This window comes from Littorina saxatilis, linkage group LG9, assembly GCF_037325665.1.
Source record: "Littorina saxatilis isolate snail1 linkage group LG9, US_GU_Lsax_2.0, whole genome shotgun sequence".
Taxonomy (NCBI): domain Eukaryota; kingdom Metazoa; phylum Mollusca; class Gastropoda; order Littorinimorpha; family Littorinidae; genus Littorina; species Littorina saxatilis.
In genome coordinates, this window is record NC_090253.1 from 17,934,990 (window position 1) to 17,950,885 (window position 15,896).

General features: G+C 40.7%; 2 protein-coding genes across 4 annotated transcripts; one reads left to right on the forward strand and one right to left on the reverse strand.

Moving 5' to 3' along the window:
- Window positions 1-1,627: 1,627 nt before the first annotated feature.
- LOC138975493 (ester hydrolase C11orf54 homolog) lies at window positions 1,628-5,858 on the forward strand (the record flags this gene model as incomplete). Its single annotated transcript, XM_070348198.1, is given in 4 exon segments — window positions 1,628-1,717; window positions 2,605-2,754; window positions 4,152-4,265; window positions 4,864-5,858. Coding segments are annotated over 4 exon segments (522 nt in total), but the record flags the coding sequence as incomplete, so codon positions are not given.
- A 1,955-nt stretch (window positions 5,859-7,813) lies between these two features.
- On the reverse strand, window positions 7,814-15,871 carry LOC138975490 (acyl-CoA dehydrogenase family member 10-like). Of its 3 annotated transcripts, none has more exons than XM_070348194.1 (11): window positions 15,777-15,871; window positions 15,553-15,614; window positions 15,144-15,304; window positions 14,472-14,612; window positions 13,916-14,053; window positions 13,269-13,359; window positions 12,577-12,735; window positions 11,904-12,076; window positions 10,570-10,713; window positions 9,672-9,749; window positions 7,814-9,013 (listed from the first exon to the last, which is right to left on the reverse strand). In XM_070348194.1, the coding sequence occupies exons 2-11, from the start codon at window positions 15,575-15,577 to the stop codon at window positions 8,852-8,854; spliced, it is 1,272 nt and encodes a 423-aa protein (XP_070204295.1). In that variant the 5' UTR covers window positions 15,578-15,614; window positions 15,777-15,871; the 3' UTR covers window positions 7,814-8,851. The 3 variants fall into 3 exon arrangements, with proteins under 3 accessions (XP_070204295.1, XP_070204296.1, XP_070204297.1); XM_070348195.1 differs by having other exon boundaries at window positions 15,781-15,867; XM_070348196.1 differs by having other exon boundaries at window positions 15,827-15,866.
- Window positions 15,872-15,896: the final 25 nt, after the last annotated feature.

Sequence of the window (15,896 nt, forward strand, 5' to 3'; positions counted from 1 at the left end):
AATGGCAAACAGATAAAATGACTAGGGTAATAGGTTAGGTACCTGCCATGTGGGCACTTTTTCCACTGCTGTCCTCAGTCCTATACTTTTCATCAAGACTTGTCACCATGCCGAGTAGATCTAAATTCGGAAGTCTTCATGTGGCTGAGGCATATATCTGACATAGCGTCGATCTTGTTGTAGGTTAACCTCCTTTCTGAAACAAATGGCAAAATGCGATTAGTTATGATGACTACAACCTACACAAATATAAACAGTGTTTTGAAACAGAATAGTCAGGTTATACAAGCCACTTTACCTATGCAGCATGGTAACCCTACAATATGCGAAACATGTCGACTGCAGCAGCCTGGTTCTTAAAATAATTCTGACGGTCAACACAGCCAGAAATGCCAACAAAGACAAGAAAGCTGTGGCAAGGTAAGCTTACCAAACGTTACATAGCGAATCATATGATAGTGCGTAAACAGCAAACAGTAGATCTACAATCAAAGAGAGGATCGAGTCTGGAATGAAACGCGATACAGATCTAGCATTCAAAAACTGTCTTTCACGTTCAAGGAAGTTGTTGCAAAGTACTTAAGACTTACTAAATTGTACAGACAAAACCATGACAGTGCATGTTTTGAATCTGAGGAAAAAATCGTGATCATTTTGACTTTGAGAACAGATTCATTCCGTTTCCTTATATCTGCATGTTCAAGTAAATGGTGGACAGTTTTTTTCGGGCAGAGTAAACTTAACTTGAGACTCTACTGCAAGTCTTGAAATTCACATAAATCGAACCACGAGCAAAGACATCCAAACATTACAGGCACTTTAGATCAACTCATTTCACTAGAGGTGACTGCCTAGCACTGTGTTTGACATCCGTGTCTGCTGAAATAAAAAGAAATTAAAACAAAACGGATTAACAGTAGGTGACACGTTATCAGAGTGGGAGGCACTAGATCTGTCTCTGAACTTACCGGGATACGGCTGCAAGATCGACACTGACTGCCGCGCTTTCGACAGCTCTTCCTCGCGTGGACATTGGAAACACGCTGTGCAGATCAAATTGTAGGAAATCTCCCTTTGGTATCTTCTTTATTTACTTTTCTGGAGCTTAGAAACCGAACAACATGAAATCGTCTTCCCCGGCGAATCGGCGAGGTGAGAACTGGACCACAATCCTTCGCGCGACCCCTGACCTGATCTTGACACCTGACCTGCCGTCTACATGCCAAACACGACACAAATCAGTCAACTGCTTGTACCCCTTCAAAACCCCCCACCACCCGTTTTCTTTGGATACACGCTTTAACTACACACATGCCGACACAATGTTGATCATTGCTTCAATAATTTGAAGATGGTGCTTGAAAATTAACCACGTGAAATGAGTATTTCGGTGTTTAGCCAAAAATGTTAAAGTTTCTACCACAGACATACACACATACATACATACGCACGCACGCACAGACAGACAAAGTTTATCATCGCATAGGCTACACTTACGTGAGCCAAAAATCATGTTCTTCCCGAAACTGCATGATCATGACAAAGTAATACACATTAAATGATAAATGCATTCTGTGTGAATGCATTCTCTTTGTTTGATTTGAATCACTTGTATTTTCTCTCCTAGGATGGATCCTGTGTACTGGATAAGCTGAAGGACACACTGAATTTCAACCTGATGGGAAATTTCCTGTGTTGTGAAGGCAAGCCGGGCAAGGTTGGTGTTGTGTTAGCCAGTGATCAATATAACCAGCCATTATCAAAACCAGTACAGTCAAACATGTATATAATGTCACACGCTTTCCTTCTTTGCCACTACTAAAGCAAACGTGTGCAAGATTGTATGTTACACGCTTTAGGAGCATGGCAAGAACGGATTCAAACTCAAAATCGTCCCTCCAAAAGCCAAAAAATTTACACACGACTTTTATTTCTCCTGCTGTTATCGTTTCTTCTCTTTACACATTCTTCAACGCTCAGAATACTGAAAACTGCATCCCAGACGACAGTACTGTTTCCATACGCGAATTTAGCTGCCCTTGGAAAGTGGCTAGCTCAGGAGGCCTGTTAGTCTGAAACTATAAGGACAGAGTTCTGAACATAGATGACAAAGATTCCGGAATGAACAAACATTTCGCGGATGCAGACACAGAAAGACGTCATGAAGAATGCGATGCTTCAAAAGATACAGACTGTGACGATGACTGTGACGTCATTCACATACACCGAGACGTCATTCACAGTTGTTCGGTCACTTCCGTCAAAAAGTAGATCTCCCCACAATGGCTGCTCCTTTGTTTAGGTTTGTCAAGCTTGAGTACACAAAACGTGTTTGTTCTCTCCTCTGTTGAAGCTGTGATACATAAATGCTATTCCGACTTGGTCGTGTGAGAGACGTTTTCTTCCACACGAGATTACGTTGATTGTCTAACGAAGCCGTCAGGCTGAGTTAGACATCAGCTAATCGAACCTGCGCCGGTAGCGATAACTGGTTTTGAAGCCATCGCTGTCACCGACTTAGCTATTTCCCGCCCGGTATACTCAAAATTATTTCATTGTACATGTATTTCATTGAAGTGTGATATAACTTGTGTCTTTGTTCAGGTGATTGAAATCAAAGCCAGTAAGCGAACGGGAGAGCAGGACTTTTCGGCAGCAGTACGAAAAACCCTGTACAGCCAGTACAACACCAAGCCTGTTGCCTTGGGTGGGGTCTTCCTCGTCGAGAAAGGGAAAGCTAACCTTCACATCATGGTGAGAAAGTGTGTGTGTGTGTGTGAGCATAATTCTTTGATATAACAGACAGAGAATCTTTGATATGTGAATGTGTAAATGTAATTGGTTTACAATATGTGCACACACTGTGGTGTTTCTGCATGCATGTGGGTGTGTTGTAATGTTTATGTGTGCGCAAGGCAAGGCAGGGCAATTGTACACCAGCCCAGATGAATTAACTTATTAGCTGTGACTGTGAAGATCATTAGAAAGGGCAAAGAGTGATAATAGCTGTATCTGTAGAAGTTTACCACAGTGGTTCTTTCTTTATTTATTTGGTGTTTAAAGTCGTTTTCAACCACGAAGGTTATATCGCGACGGGGAAAGGGGGGAGAGGGGATAGAGCCACTTGTTTCTTGTTCTCAAAAGCACTAATCAAAAATTTGCTCCAGGGGCTTGCAACGTAGTACAATATATTACCTTACTGGGAGAATGCAAGTTTCCAGTACAAAGGACTTAACATTTCTTACATACTGCTTGACTAAAATTTTTACAAAAATTGACTATATTCTATACAAGAAACACTTAACAAGGGTAAAAGGAGAAACAGAATCCGTTAGTCGCCTCTTACGACATGCTGGGGAGCATCGGGTAAATTCTTCCCCCTAACCCACGGGGGGGTTACCACAGTGGTCCCTGTCTTGTCAGGCCCCTCCGATGAAAGACCACCTCTCAATAAAGGACAGGTCTTGCTATCCCTTTGGTTATTAATTTAAGAAAAGAATTCCTCATCAAAAGCCACCTGTAATGTGGAGATACTTGTGGCTGGTCCCAAGGATGTTTTTTTCAAAGCAAGTGCAGACTCAGTGGAAACCCCTATTTAAGACCTAGTGCTTTTCCAGACTTTCTGTTCATAACCTCTGTCAATTTACCCCCATTTTAAGACCCCCTCGGGCGGGGATGTAGCTCAGTTGGTAGCGCGCTGGATTAATGTATCCAGTTGGCCGCTGTCAGCGTGAGTTCGTCCCCACGTTCGGCGAGAGATTTATTTCTCAGAGTCAACTTTGTGTGCAGACTCTCCTCGGTGTCCCAACACCCCCGTGTGTACACGCAAGCACAAGACCAAGTGCGCACGAAAAAGATCCTGTAATTCATGTCAGAGTTCGGTGGGTTATAGAAACACGAAAATACCCAGCATGCTTCCTCCGAAAACGTCGTATGGCTGCCTAAATGGCGGGGTAAAAAACGGTCGTACACGTAAAATTCCACTCGTGCAAAAAACACGAGTGTACGTGGGAGTTTCAGCCCACGAACGCAGAAGAAGAAGAAGACCCCCTCCCTTTTGGCCTGATGTTTTCAGATGTGTGGTCTCACTGTACTTTCTGTGAGTTGCAGCTCAAGAAAAACATGTTAAAATAAAGGATTTGATTTTCCAGCCTGACTTCTCCTGTACGCCACTGAAATCTGAAGCTGAAGTGGACAATTGGCTCAACTTCTATGAGATGGACGCACCGCTAGTCTGCCTCGGTGAACTGGTGTCATATGACCCTGTAAGTGATGGAAGTTTATTGTTTACAGAAGTATATAAACATTGTGGAGGGTGAAATACAGCGGTCGTTACGTCTGATCTGTTTTTGGGGGTCAGTTAGTGGTGTTTGAGTTATTCGCTGAATAAGTAATGAAAGACGTCTTAGAACTTTTTAGGTCAATCACTCATTGTCGGTGCTGCATCGTAATGCCATTAACTGGTAGTTTCCAGTCAAATCTGTGATATCTTTAAGAGAAATCATCAGAGGTGGTAGTTGTGCCAGTTTTGATTATTTTATTAAAAGGATTTTATTCTTGAATTCCTCAATTGTTTAATGTAATTGACGACTGTGTGGTTTTGAACTTACTGGTTTCAGTCGGATCTAAAGCTTTTCACTGATTGATTGATTAGAACTGTTCCAAGGGTTTATTTACTTCAGCAAATGTTCAGCCATTCTTTTCCTCCACTGTGAAGAAACAATGGCAGCTCTTTTAAAATCAACAGCAAAGATTTGTGTGATTTGATAGAAATTTAGACTGCCCACACCAAACAACATTCCTGTTATGTTAATTGATTTATTAAGAGTAGGAAAGCTCAATGTTATTATTTTATTTTTTCAGGATCTGGACCTGCGTGTTGAACACTTCCACTGCTTCAGCGAGCACGGCCAGGGAGGTCACTATCACTACGACACCACGCCCAATGACGTCTCCTACCGCGCTTACTTCAACATTGCTGAGTTTATCTATCGCATTGATCAGCCGCCCGTGACCAAGCATGATCGCTGAAGCATATATAGTTCGCAGTCAATAAAAAAGAGGAATTTGTTACGAGGAAGTGGAAGTCATTTTTTTTACTGTTTGTTAATTTCTTTCACAATCAAGGGAGGTGAATCATATATGGTTTTGTTAAAAATATGATGGGCGCAGTGGTGTAGTGGTAAGACGTCGGCCTCCTAATCGGGAGGTCGTGAGTTCGAATCCCGGTCGCTGCCGCCTGGTGGGTTAAGAGTGGATATTTTTTCGATCTCCCAGGTCAATTTATGTGCAGACCTGCTAGTAACTTAACCCCCTTCGTGTGTACACGCAAGCACAAGACCAAGTGTGCACGGAAAAGATCCTGTTATCCATGTCAGAGTTCGGTGGGTTATGGAAACACGAAAATACCCAGCATGCCTACTCAACGAAAGCGGAGTGAAGCTGACTATGCTCTCAGATATAGTGTGGGGAACCCAAATCGGCAAAACGAGTTCACACGTTACCAGACAATTCTGGAACGCTGAAGAAGAAGAAGTTAAAAAGATATACACATTTTGTTGCCAGAATAAAATTGAACGTGATGCAAAGTATAATTTTTGAAGAAATATATATATGTGGGTTTTATTACACATAGCTTGAGCATTTATTGCCACTGAGATATTTCTGCATTTCAAGAGTATCTAGTACTGAAAGTTTATTTGGATATTTTTCTCTTTGTATTTGAGGTCATTTTTTTCTGTTTCCATGTATGGTTATGATTGTTATGATCATCATGAATATGATTGATTTAATGAATGCAAATTCATTGATTTGTGTGATTGATATAATCAGAATCTGTGATTAAAACAAACTTTGTATTCATTCTTGTACTTTAAATATTACAAGAGACAGAGAGAGAGAGACTGAGACAGTGAAATGCGAGGGAGGGGGGGAGGGATGCGAAAGCAAGCTAAAGTGTAAATTGTTCTTTACCCCAGAGAGAGACCACTCATTAGATAACAATATCGTTCAAACCACACGTGTGTATATCATGTAAATGAGGTTATGTCAAACATTAGTCTGGCAGGGACCCGTTTTCCCACTGCTTATGATGCCAAAGTCACTAAGACAAACGTCATTATGGAAAACAATTTGCGCTCGCCAATTCCCCTTGATGAATTTTTAGAACTAACACGTCACGCTTCACTTTCCAGAGTGACGTTTCTTGCTTTGATGCAAGAGATTGCATGAAGCTTTGGAAGTGATCGAGGTTCCAAAAGAAGCGTCTTCATTTTGGCCGCCTCGACGGCGGGACGTTTTGAGTAAAATACACGTTAGTACAGTATGTAGGATAAACAGAATACTACATGGCTTGCTGTGTTTTCAATCAATCAATCAATGACGCTTATATCGCGCATATTCCGTGGGTACAGTTCTAGGCGCTCTGCAGTGATGCCGTGTGAGATGAAATTTTATACGGCCAGTAGATTGCAGCCATTTCGGCGCATATTTACCTTTCACGGCCTATTATTCCAAGTCACACGGGTATAGGTAGACAATTATTAACTGTGCCTAAGCAATTTTGCCAGGAAAGACCCTTTTGTCAATCGTGGGATCTTTAATGAGTCTGCACACAAAGTTGACTCTGAAATAAATTTCCGCCGAACCTGGGATCGAACTCACGCTGACAGCGGCCAACTGAATACAAATCCAGCGCGCTACCAACCGAGCTATATCCCCGCTTTACACTCGTTGCTTTTTCAAATAGTGAACAGCTCGCTTTCGCTCGCAGTTCAATATTTAATAAAGCAACTCGTGTTAATCTGGTACGACACAGCAAGCCATGTAGTATTCTCTATGTATCGACTATGATTGCACTTGACGACTTGATGTACGCTTGTCATTATGCAGCAGTCATAACTTTGGTTTTTGTGTGCCTGTAGTGAGAGTTGCAGTAAATGTTATGTCCTGAAGGGTTGAATTAATACATGGGGTATTAACCTGAAAGGGTTCACAATGACTTTCTCATTAAGCTTACAAAATTTGACACAAGGCGGAAGGCTGTTAAATCTTAAAGCAAAAATGTTCGAGTTTCAATTGTGCAGTACTGGAAACTGGTAATCTTCCAGTAGGTATTATTTTAGTTTTACTAAAGCCTGCTGGGACACAAGTAATGGGTTAGTGCATTTGTAAACAGGAATCGCTTGACAAGTGGCCCCCTTCATCCCCCCCTTCCTCGTCCTGATATGGCTCTGCGTAGTCGGCTGGACGTTAAGCAACAAATAAACAAACAAAAATTGTGCAGTACATTGTTTGTTTGTTTGTTTATTTGTTGCTTAACGTCCAGCCGACTACGCAGAGCCATATCAGGACGAGGAAGGGGGGGATGAAGGGGGCCACTTGTCAAGCGATTCCTGTTTACAAATGCACTAACCCATTACTTGTGTCCCAGCAGGCTTTAGTAAAACTAAATTAATACCTACTGGAAGATTACCAGTTTCCAGTATGTTAAAATAGGCTTAACCTATCTACTGCTGGACTTACATCAGAACACTAACAGATTAAACTATACATGAATCGCGAGACAAGCGGCAAGAGAAGAGATTTTTGGAAAAAATACAGGTGAATGAGCAAGAAGGCAGAAAAAAGAAAAGAATTCATGAAGAAAAAGAGAGCATGACAGGAAAGAGGAACCAAAAATCTACCTAACAGCAAACTAGAAAGCTCCTGCGGTTCCAAAAACAGGAGGGGCCTTTAATTTCATAACCGCAGTGCCCCACTGCGGGAGTGCAGTACATTGCGGAAGGCTGAAAAAGTACAAGTAAAAGCAGAATAAACTGTAGCTTTTATTGAAAAAATGTTCACATGAAAAATGTTGCAATGAACATACAATCATTTTATGTATAAAAATGCATACATGTACAAAGACACAAGCTGGTCCTTACAGGATTTTCTTATCATTTTTGCTGGCCATTCGCATCAGATTTAAAATAAATAACATTATTTCACTACCATTTTATCCAATCAGCAAGGAAAAAAATCTACAGTTACAGACTGCTTTTTTGTGACACTTTCAATGCTGCGCTGGTTATATAAACTTCCAATTACATGCATCACTCACGGCTGCAGAAATCAAATCTGCAAAACACATGCACATGCCATTGTGTACTGATGCAGGTATAAACACACACACACACACACACACACACACACACACACACACACACACACAAAAGATCAAATTTGAAAGACTGAGGCAGAAACATAAGATCAAATCAAAATGCCAACAGGTATAACTAATAATGTTGCCGTCACTGCATGGCCGTGTATAGTTCATTAAATGAGTTACAAATCACATGGGCGCAAAAGCAACAACAACTATACCGACTCACACCAATGGCCAGATTGGAAATGCATTTGGAGTACTGCTAGCTAGTGTAGAAACAAAATTATGGTGGCAAAAAGAAAAGAACAGAAAAAAAAGCTGAAGCAAGCAATTAAATTTGTTGAATGTTTTAGCAAAAGTTTGAGCAAATAATTATGGGATCTTTGCCACATTCACAAAGCTTTTACAAGTACTGATTATGTATGATTGATCTGACTGCTTAGGATATTTTGCTTGAATGTTAGTCGTTTGCACTTTCAATACTTTCTTTTGCAAGCGAATACACACAGGACTGTTTGTAAACTTTGACTATGTTTTTTCCTCAGAAGTGTAACATTTGCAGCATGCTGGTCTCAGCATGAAGTAACCTAGTACTCTTTAACAGTTACTCACACAGAAGAGAAACAGACACACATGAGGTCTGTTTAGGAAGGAATAATGATCGTAAGTATGCTGCAAGCAAAAAACATTCCTGTAATTCAATGTTCAAAGTTTTGCTTGCTGGCGCCTGTGGTGACGACCGTACTCTATGCGAGCAACAGTGCGGAGGTGGACTTCATCGGGCCCATCGGCCAAGCGCAGGGTTCGAGCACCAGCAAACATGGCTGCCAAGGGGAAGTCATTGCTAACTCCTGCTCCTCCAAAAGCCTGTGGGGAATAACAAAAAACAACAACTAAACAAACTAGTAAACATCATTTTGATGCTACAATACAAAAATAAAGGGCACTATCAAAGAAAAGAGCACATTAATATTTCTCTACTGGATAAACTAATCACACTATATTCAGTGTAGGGAGAAAAATCTTCTCTTAAAACTTTCTACCCCACCGATGTTGACCAAGTTGTTTTTAGCCGAGACCAGCTGTGCCGCAGCAGGTCATTCAGAATTGTAGTAACTGTGTATCAACACGCTGGAATGCAGGCGTTAGATAGACGTTACATGAAGCGACTGAAGCTAACAGTCTGAGCGGATATATCCGTACCTGGTCAGATAAAGCCATATGAATGGGTACGGATATATCCGTACCTGGAAGACAATTGAGTTAAAAACTTAACACGCAAAAATTATTTCACATGGTCTGGGATAAAATTCTTTACAAAACATGCTACAAACAGATCTGTGAAGTCAGTTTACAATAGAATTCAAAACTAACGGTTTGGACTGCATTTTATAATCAGATATTCTAAGAAATGAAATACCTGTCGACATTAACAAAGAACGAACCACACACACACAAAACACACACACACACACACACAGACACACACACACACGTACACAACCTGCAGCAAAACTACATTTACCTGGATAGCGCGGTCAATCACATTGAGTGCCATGTTTGGTGTCACCACTTTGATCATTGCTATTTCTGGCGCTGCCACCTGAAATCAAAATACTGTACATTACAAGCCAATTTCTGGTAAAAAGAAAACCCATAAAAATAAAACCTTTATCAGTATCAACCATGGGACTCGTTAAAAAAAAGTCTTAACCCAATGCCTCCCAAAGCACCCAATATCGCCCGCTAGATAATCCCTTTGTAGATCCTGTAATGGCTGCATGAATCATCTGCAAATTTCTGCTTTTTTTGTGTGCCGAGAGATGGCGTCGCTTGAGCAGATGAGAGCAAGCTTTGCTTCATTAGATTGTTCAGTTAAATCGAATGGGAACTACAAAAGAGACAGCTTGTTTCTTTGTTTCCGGGTAAAGGGTTAAAAACACAGAAATAAATTGTTTGTAAGGCCCCTCCTTGGATTGTCCCCCTTGATGCACAAGTTTTTTTTTTTTAACATTCTGGTGCTCCGCTTTGAAATTAGACAGATATTAACGGTTGAAATATACTGTAAACTTTTGAAATATACACATAGGGACAATGAAAGATATTATGCAGAATCATTTTCGTCCAATCTCTGGAAGGCGAGTTTTGACATAGATTATCTCCCTTGATGCACAAGACCTAACTCAATATTCTCTACTTTCAACAAATGAAAAGCACACACAAATAATTTGTGTGTGTTTGTGTATAACAAAAAAGCATTGTATCTACTAACCACTTTACCGACTTTCATTAATATTGGATTTAGGATTTTTAATTTTTTTTTTTTTTAAACAATTCACTGTTACCTGGCATCTTAACACAACTATAATTCCCGCACCCGTTCAAAGTTTGAATAAAGAAAAATTTCCTGTGTAAATTCTGACCCTGTTTCCATAGTGATCCATCTTGTGGGCAGCCTTGAGCACCAACAGCCTGGCCTGTTCGATCTCCAGACGAGACTGAGCGACGTTCGCTTGAATTGTTCCCAGAGCTGCCAATGGCTTGCCAAATGCCACCCTGTCCATTGTCTGATTAACACAATTTTATCATTCATTTGATCAGTCAAAAAATCAGTCTGTCAATCAAGCAATCAATCAATCAATAACTCAATCAGACAATCAATCAGTAACTCAATCAGTCAGTCAGTCAGTCAGTCAGTCAGTCAATAAATCAAAACTGCATTGGTAAGCATTAAATATATTTATTTAGTACCTTCTTCTTCAGCGTTCAATGGATAATTTAGTACCAAATAGAACACTTCCCATTTCAATCAATTTCTGTCTTGGCTTGATCTTTTGGTTCTCTCAGACTGAATTATCTTCTCGTCAAGTTGCAAATCTAGCAATGGTCCATGTTCTTCTTAATTTCTACCATTTACGCTTAGTCCAGAGTACACTGTTCCTGTCATTTGGAGGAATGAGGACTGCGAAATCAGTCAATTCATACTAACAAAAAACCAACATCACTCAGGTCAAACTTGTCTTCTCATTTCTTCTTCTTTTGCATTTGTGATCTTTTTACTCTCAGGGTCACCTTATGCATAGCGAGAGTATACTGTGCCAATTCAATTTTTTACACCCCCGGTATAGGGGTGTGTATAGTATTCGGTCGATGTGTTTGTTTGTTTGTTTGTGTGTTTGTGTGTTTGTGTTCGCATATAGATCTCAAGAATGAACGGACCGATCGTCACCAAACTTGGTGAACAGGTTCTATACATTCCTGAGACGGTCCTTACAAAAATTGGGACCAGTCAAACACACGGTTAGGGAGTTATTGGTGGATTAAGATTCTACAAGTACTTATAGAGGGACATATTAATGGTCAAAGGGAAATAACCTTCTCAGTTGGTGGCAGTGAGAATGGTTATTTCCCTTTGACCAACGGGGGTGTTTTTCCTACCACGGAGGAATTTCTTGTTTTCTTACCCTACGACATGGGCAGCATGGTCTTTGAGGGTGTGCGCGCTAGGTATCTGTACGTCTCCAAGGCCCTTTCGCTGGAAACTTTACCTAACAGGGTGGTACTATTCTGTCTGCTTAGAGACTGCACTGACCTCTTGGAAATACAGAAAAATCCTCATCATAACCAGGTTCAAACCCATGCCAATAGTGGCGAACTGATTACAAAGCCAGCTCACTATATGGATCGCCTGAGCTACTGCCCTGCCCCAATCAGATTATCACATGACACACAAAAATAAAAAGATTTCTCTAGTTACCCTCTGAAGCATAAGCTCAAGTGCCCTCTCAGCATTGCCAATGAGACGCATGCAGTGATGGATGCGACCTGGGCCAAGGCGACCTTGTGCAATCTCGAAGCCACGACCTTCACCCAACAGGACGTTGGTCACAGGAACACGGACGTTGGTAAACGTCACCTCTGCATGGCCTCCTGTAAAACATAAAACGGATTAATTCATTAGGTGGAAAACATTTGTTGTGGTTGAAATTTGCAGCACTAATCGTTGAGCAATTTACTTTTTTCCCCAGAATGGCTGCAGCCCTAGCTTCCCGCATTAGTCTTGATTTCAGTAAAAAGGAAGTTGTGATTTTTTTTAATGATAAATAAAATGCGTTTACATATGATTTTAAAGAAGAATTCTGAAATATGGTCAGCACACCTACGTAAAGTCACAGATGCTAGACATTGAAACATCTAAACATTTTAACAAGCCAGATTTGCTGAGAATTGTTGCTATACTCTCCTTATTTTGTAAGGGAAAAGCTGTCCCAAACCCGAACACCTTCCAAAGAAGGATTCTTCAGAGCTTAAAATGTCTCCAAGGGATTCTTCAGATTCTTCAGATCTCAAAATGTCTCCATTTAAACAAAATTCTGATTTTAATATTTTTGCACCATTCTGTGGATGCATGTATTCCTCGGGGACATTACCCGGTTCATCCAAGAACCCAAAGACGCTGAGAGGGCGCACAACCTTGACCCCCGGGGCATCCATGGGAACCAGAATCATGGTCTGCTGTTTGTGACGCGGGGCCGAGGAATCCGTTTTTCCCATGAACACACACAGCTTGCAGTCGGGGTCCATCGCTCCTGTAACACACATGTGCACGCACACACACACACACACACACACACACACACACACACACACACAATTCAGAAAAGCTTTTCGGGGTAAGAAGACATCGATCATCAAGATTGATTTTGCAGATTGGTGTAGGTGTTCGTTACAAAACTAATTCAACCAAAAATTCCCACGCTGTACAGAAATAAGGCAAAGGTTGTAGATTGTTGGCTCGGTATATATGTGAAAGTAGAGGGATGCTCTCACCTATGATGATTGATAAAATGGTATGAATGGGTAGCAACTGCAAGGTATTTTTAACACAGCTTATTCCAAATAACAATACAGACTGGTGTCAAAAACAATAAATGTATCTCAGGATAACAACAGAAAGAAAAATAAACAAACAAAAGAGAATTTAATAAAACAGAATGGAACAGAACAGAGCAGCTGGAACACTACAGAACGTACAGTACAGAACAGAACAACTAGAACAAAACAGAACAGACCAGACAACACAACAAATAATCTTTTTACACAGACTTAGAGATTGCCGTACCTGAGGTCCACCACTTGTGTCCATTGACAATATACTCATTGCCTTCCCTGCGAATGGAGGCCTGGATGTTAGTTGCATCTGATGAAGCCACCTGAAAAAAGATCGGGTCTGCATGAGTGTAAGTAGCTAAGATGGCAAATCATTATGCTTGAAACACTGCATGTGGAAAGTCCGTTTTTTCTTTGCTTTTATATAATCAAACTCTCACTATTTCAAATTTTGATCATCATAACCACTACGATTTGCAAGTGATTTTTTGAACAAGAAGAAAGGGCAAGATAAAACAACAAAAACATGACTGTTAGCTCATGGACCACACACAAATTCTGAATCAAAGTTGCTTGGGACCAGTGTCTTGTAAGCTCATGACTTCTGTTTCTCATCTTGAAGAAGAGCTCTTTCAGATGAAATCTCGTTTGAAGACAGTTTTCCTTTCGTTCCTTCGGAAGCAGACAAATTTAACTTACATGCGTTACCATAAAAGGTAATACACAAGATTTTTGTGGTGTTTGGGACAAATGAAAATGCTTCAAATAAGGCCAATGATTTCACTCAAATGATACCCAAAGCCCCATAACAGACTTTAATCACAGCCTTGCAATCACACACACACACAATACTCTGACTAAAACAAAAACAAAACATACTGCTGGTTCTGTCATTCCAAAGCAGGAGCCGATCTTTGCATCCAGCAAAGGCATAAGCCATGTTCTCTTCTGTTCCTCTGTCCCATAGCGCACAAGCACTTCCATGTTACCAGTGTCAGGAGCGTTGCAGTTGAATGCCTGCAAAAAAAGGTGTGAACAACTTTCATCAGCAACAGTTTTTCTCTGAATCTGAGAAGCATGCAGGATTCATACAGTGGAAGCCCCCTTTTAAGACATCAAAATGGATTCATGAATAAACAAAAAATCAAATAAATTAATTAACATTAATTCATTCATTGATGTACATTAATGTATTAAATAATTAATTAAGGCATTTAGAGGTGACAAAATTAAGTTTGAACCGAAACATGTAATGGATATCTGATCATTTCAAGACTGTTTTGCACATTGAGACTTCTGCAGAGTTCTCAATACCTTCACCTCAGTGACGCAAAGTGCTAAACGCTGGCCAAAAGATAAGGGAAGGAAGAGAGGGAGAGACGGAAAGGAAAAAACATCAGGATAAGAAAATCCACAGTAAGTCTCTAGCTCTTACCGCAGGTGAAATGGGACATTTTCCCATCTCTTCACAGATCAAGGCATACTCTACATTGGACAGTCCGGCACCAAACTTCATCCCAGGGTCAGACTCCAGTGGCAAAAACAGATTCCATAAGCCTTGCTGGCGTGCTTTGCTCTGAAACAAAATGTGTACACCTTCAGAGTCATGCAGTCTGATTTGAATTTTGTGTGTTTAACAAAACCATACCCAAATAATTATAAAGTTATTTTGTATACATGTGCTCTTCTGAAGGAGCTAGCCACTCTCGGTAACAGTGACTAAACACCAGGACTCTGAGACGTTCGCAAAAACCTAGTCCTCTACGGAAGAAGAAAAGAAGAAAATAAAATTACTCCTTTCTAAAAAAAACTCAGTGAAAAAGGAAGAAGACATTTAAGCTTGTCCTCTCTCTCTCTCTCTTTCTCTCTCACTAACACACACACATGCACATTCATCCGCAACAACTCTCTCTCTCACTTGCACACACACACACACACACACACACACACACACACACACACACACACACACACACAAACACATACACACACACACACACACACACACACACACACACACATATATTATTATGTTATATGAAGTCTTATATCGCGCGCGTATCTCCAGACTCGGACTCTATATTATTAAAGATCAATGTAAATGTACCTGCAAATCTTTAATTTTTGCTGAAATGTATTTACTATCACTTTTCTTTCGTAAAATGTCATCCTCGAGTGGCTGAATGTGTTGACGGATGAAGGCCACCACTTTGCTGTGGATTTCCTTTGCGCGAGGTGAAAGCCCCTCAACACTGACTGTCATCAACGCTGCAATTATAACATTGAAAGGCATCAGAATACATTCTGATATGTTGACGGGAGAAATGGCATTTCAACAATAGGAGACAAAAACATATGCTTTGCAGAGTTGTCTCATATTTAATTAGCAGAAAAAGACTGTATTACGTTTGTGGTCATCCTTTCAGTTTCACTCTACTTTCGTTTTCAAGCAACACGCATGGATACGATTTTGCAGGATTGTGCCTGTATTTTTGTAGGTAACTGTGCGTACTCACCGTCTGCTTTGGAACCGGAACTCATACTGACGTTCTACGAGCAGGACTCAGGTTCCTGATTTCTGCAAAACATAAAACTGAAAGTTGGAACATCATGGTCAAAGTTCAGAACTTAGACTTGGAGGACAGCATGGACACTCGTGGCAAGTTTTAAGACCTCTCATTCCATGTATTTGTATCTGACAGTTAATCGCTTTATCACATAACAAATCTGAATGACGAACCTACTGCACAACTGAAGTGTCTCTCCGTGAAACTGTGGAACGATTTCTACCTTCTTCCGGACTTCGGCCGTCTGCTCCAAGTAGGGTGGGGTCAAAGGTCGACTCCAAGGGAAATCACTC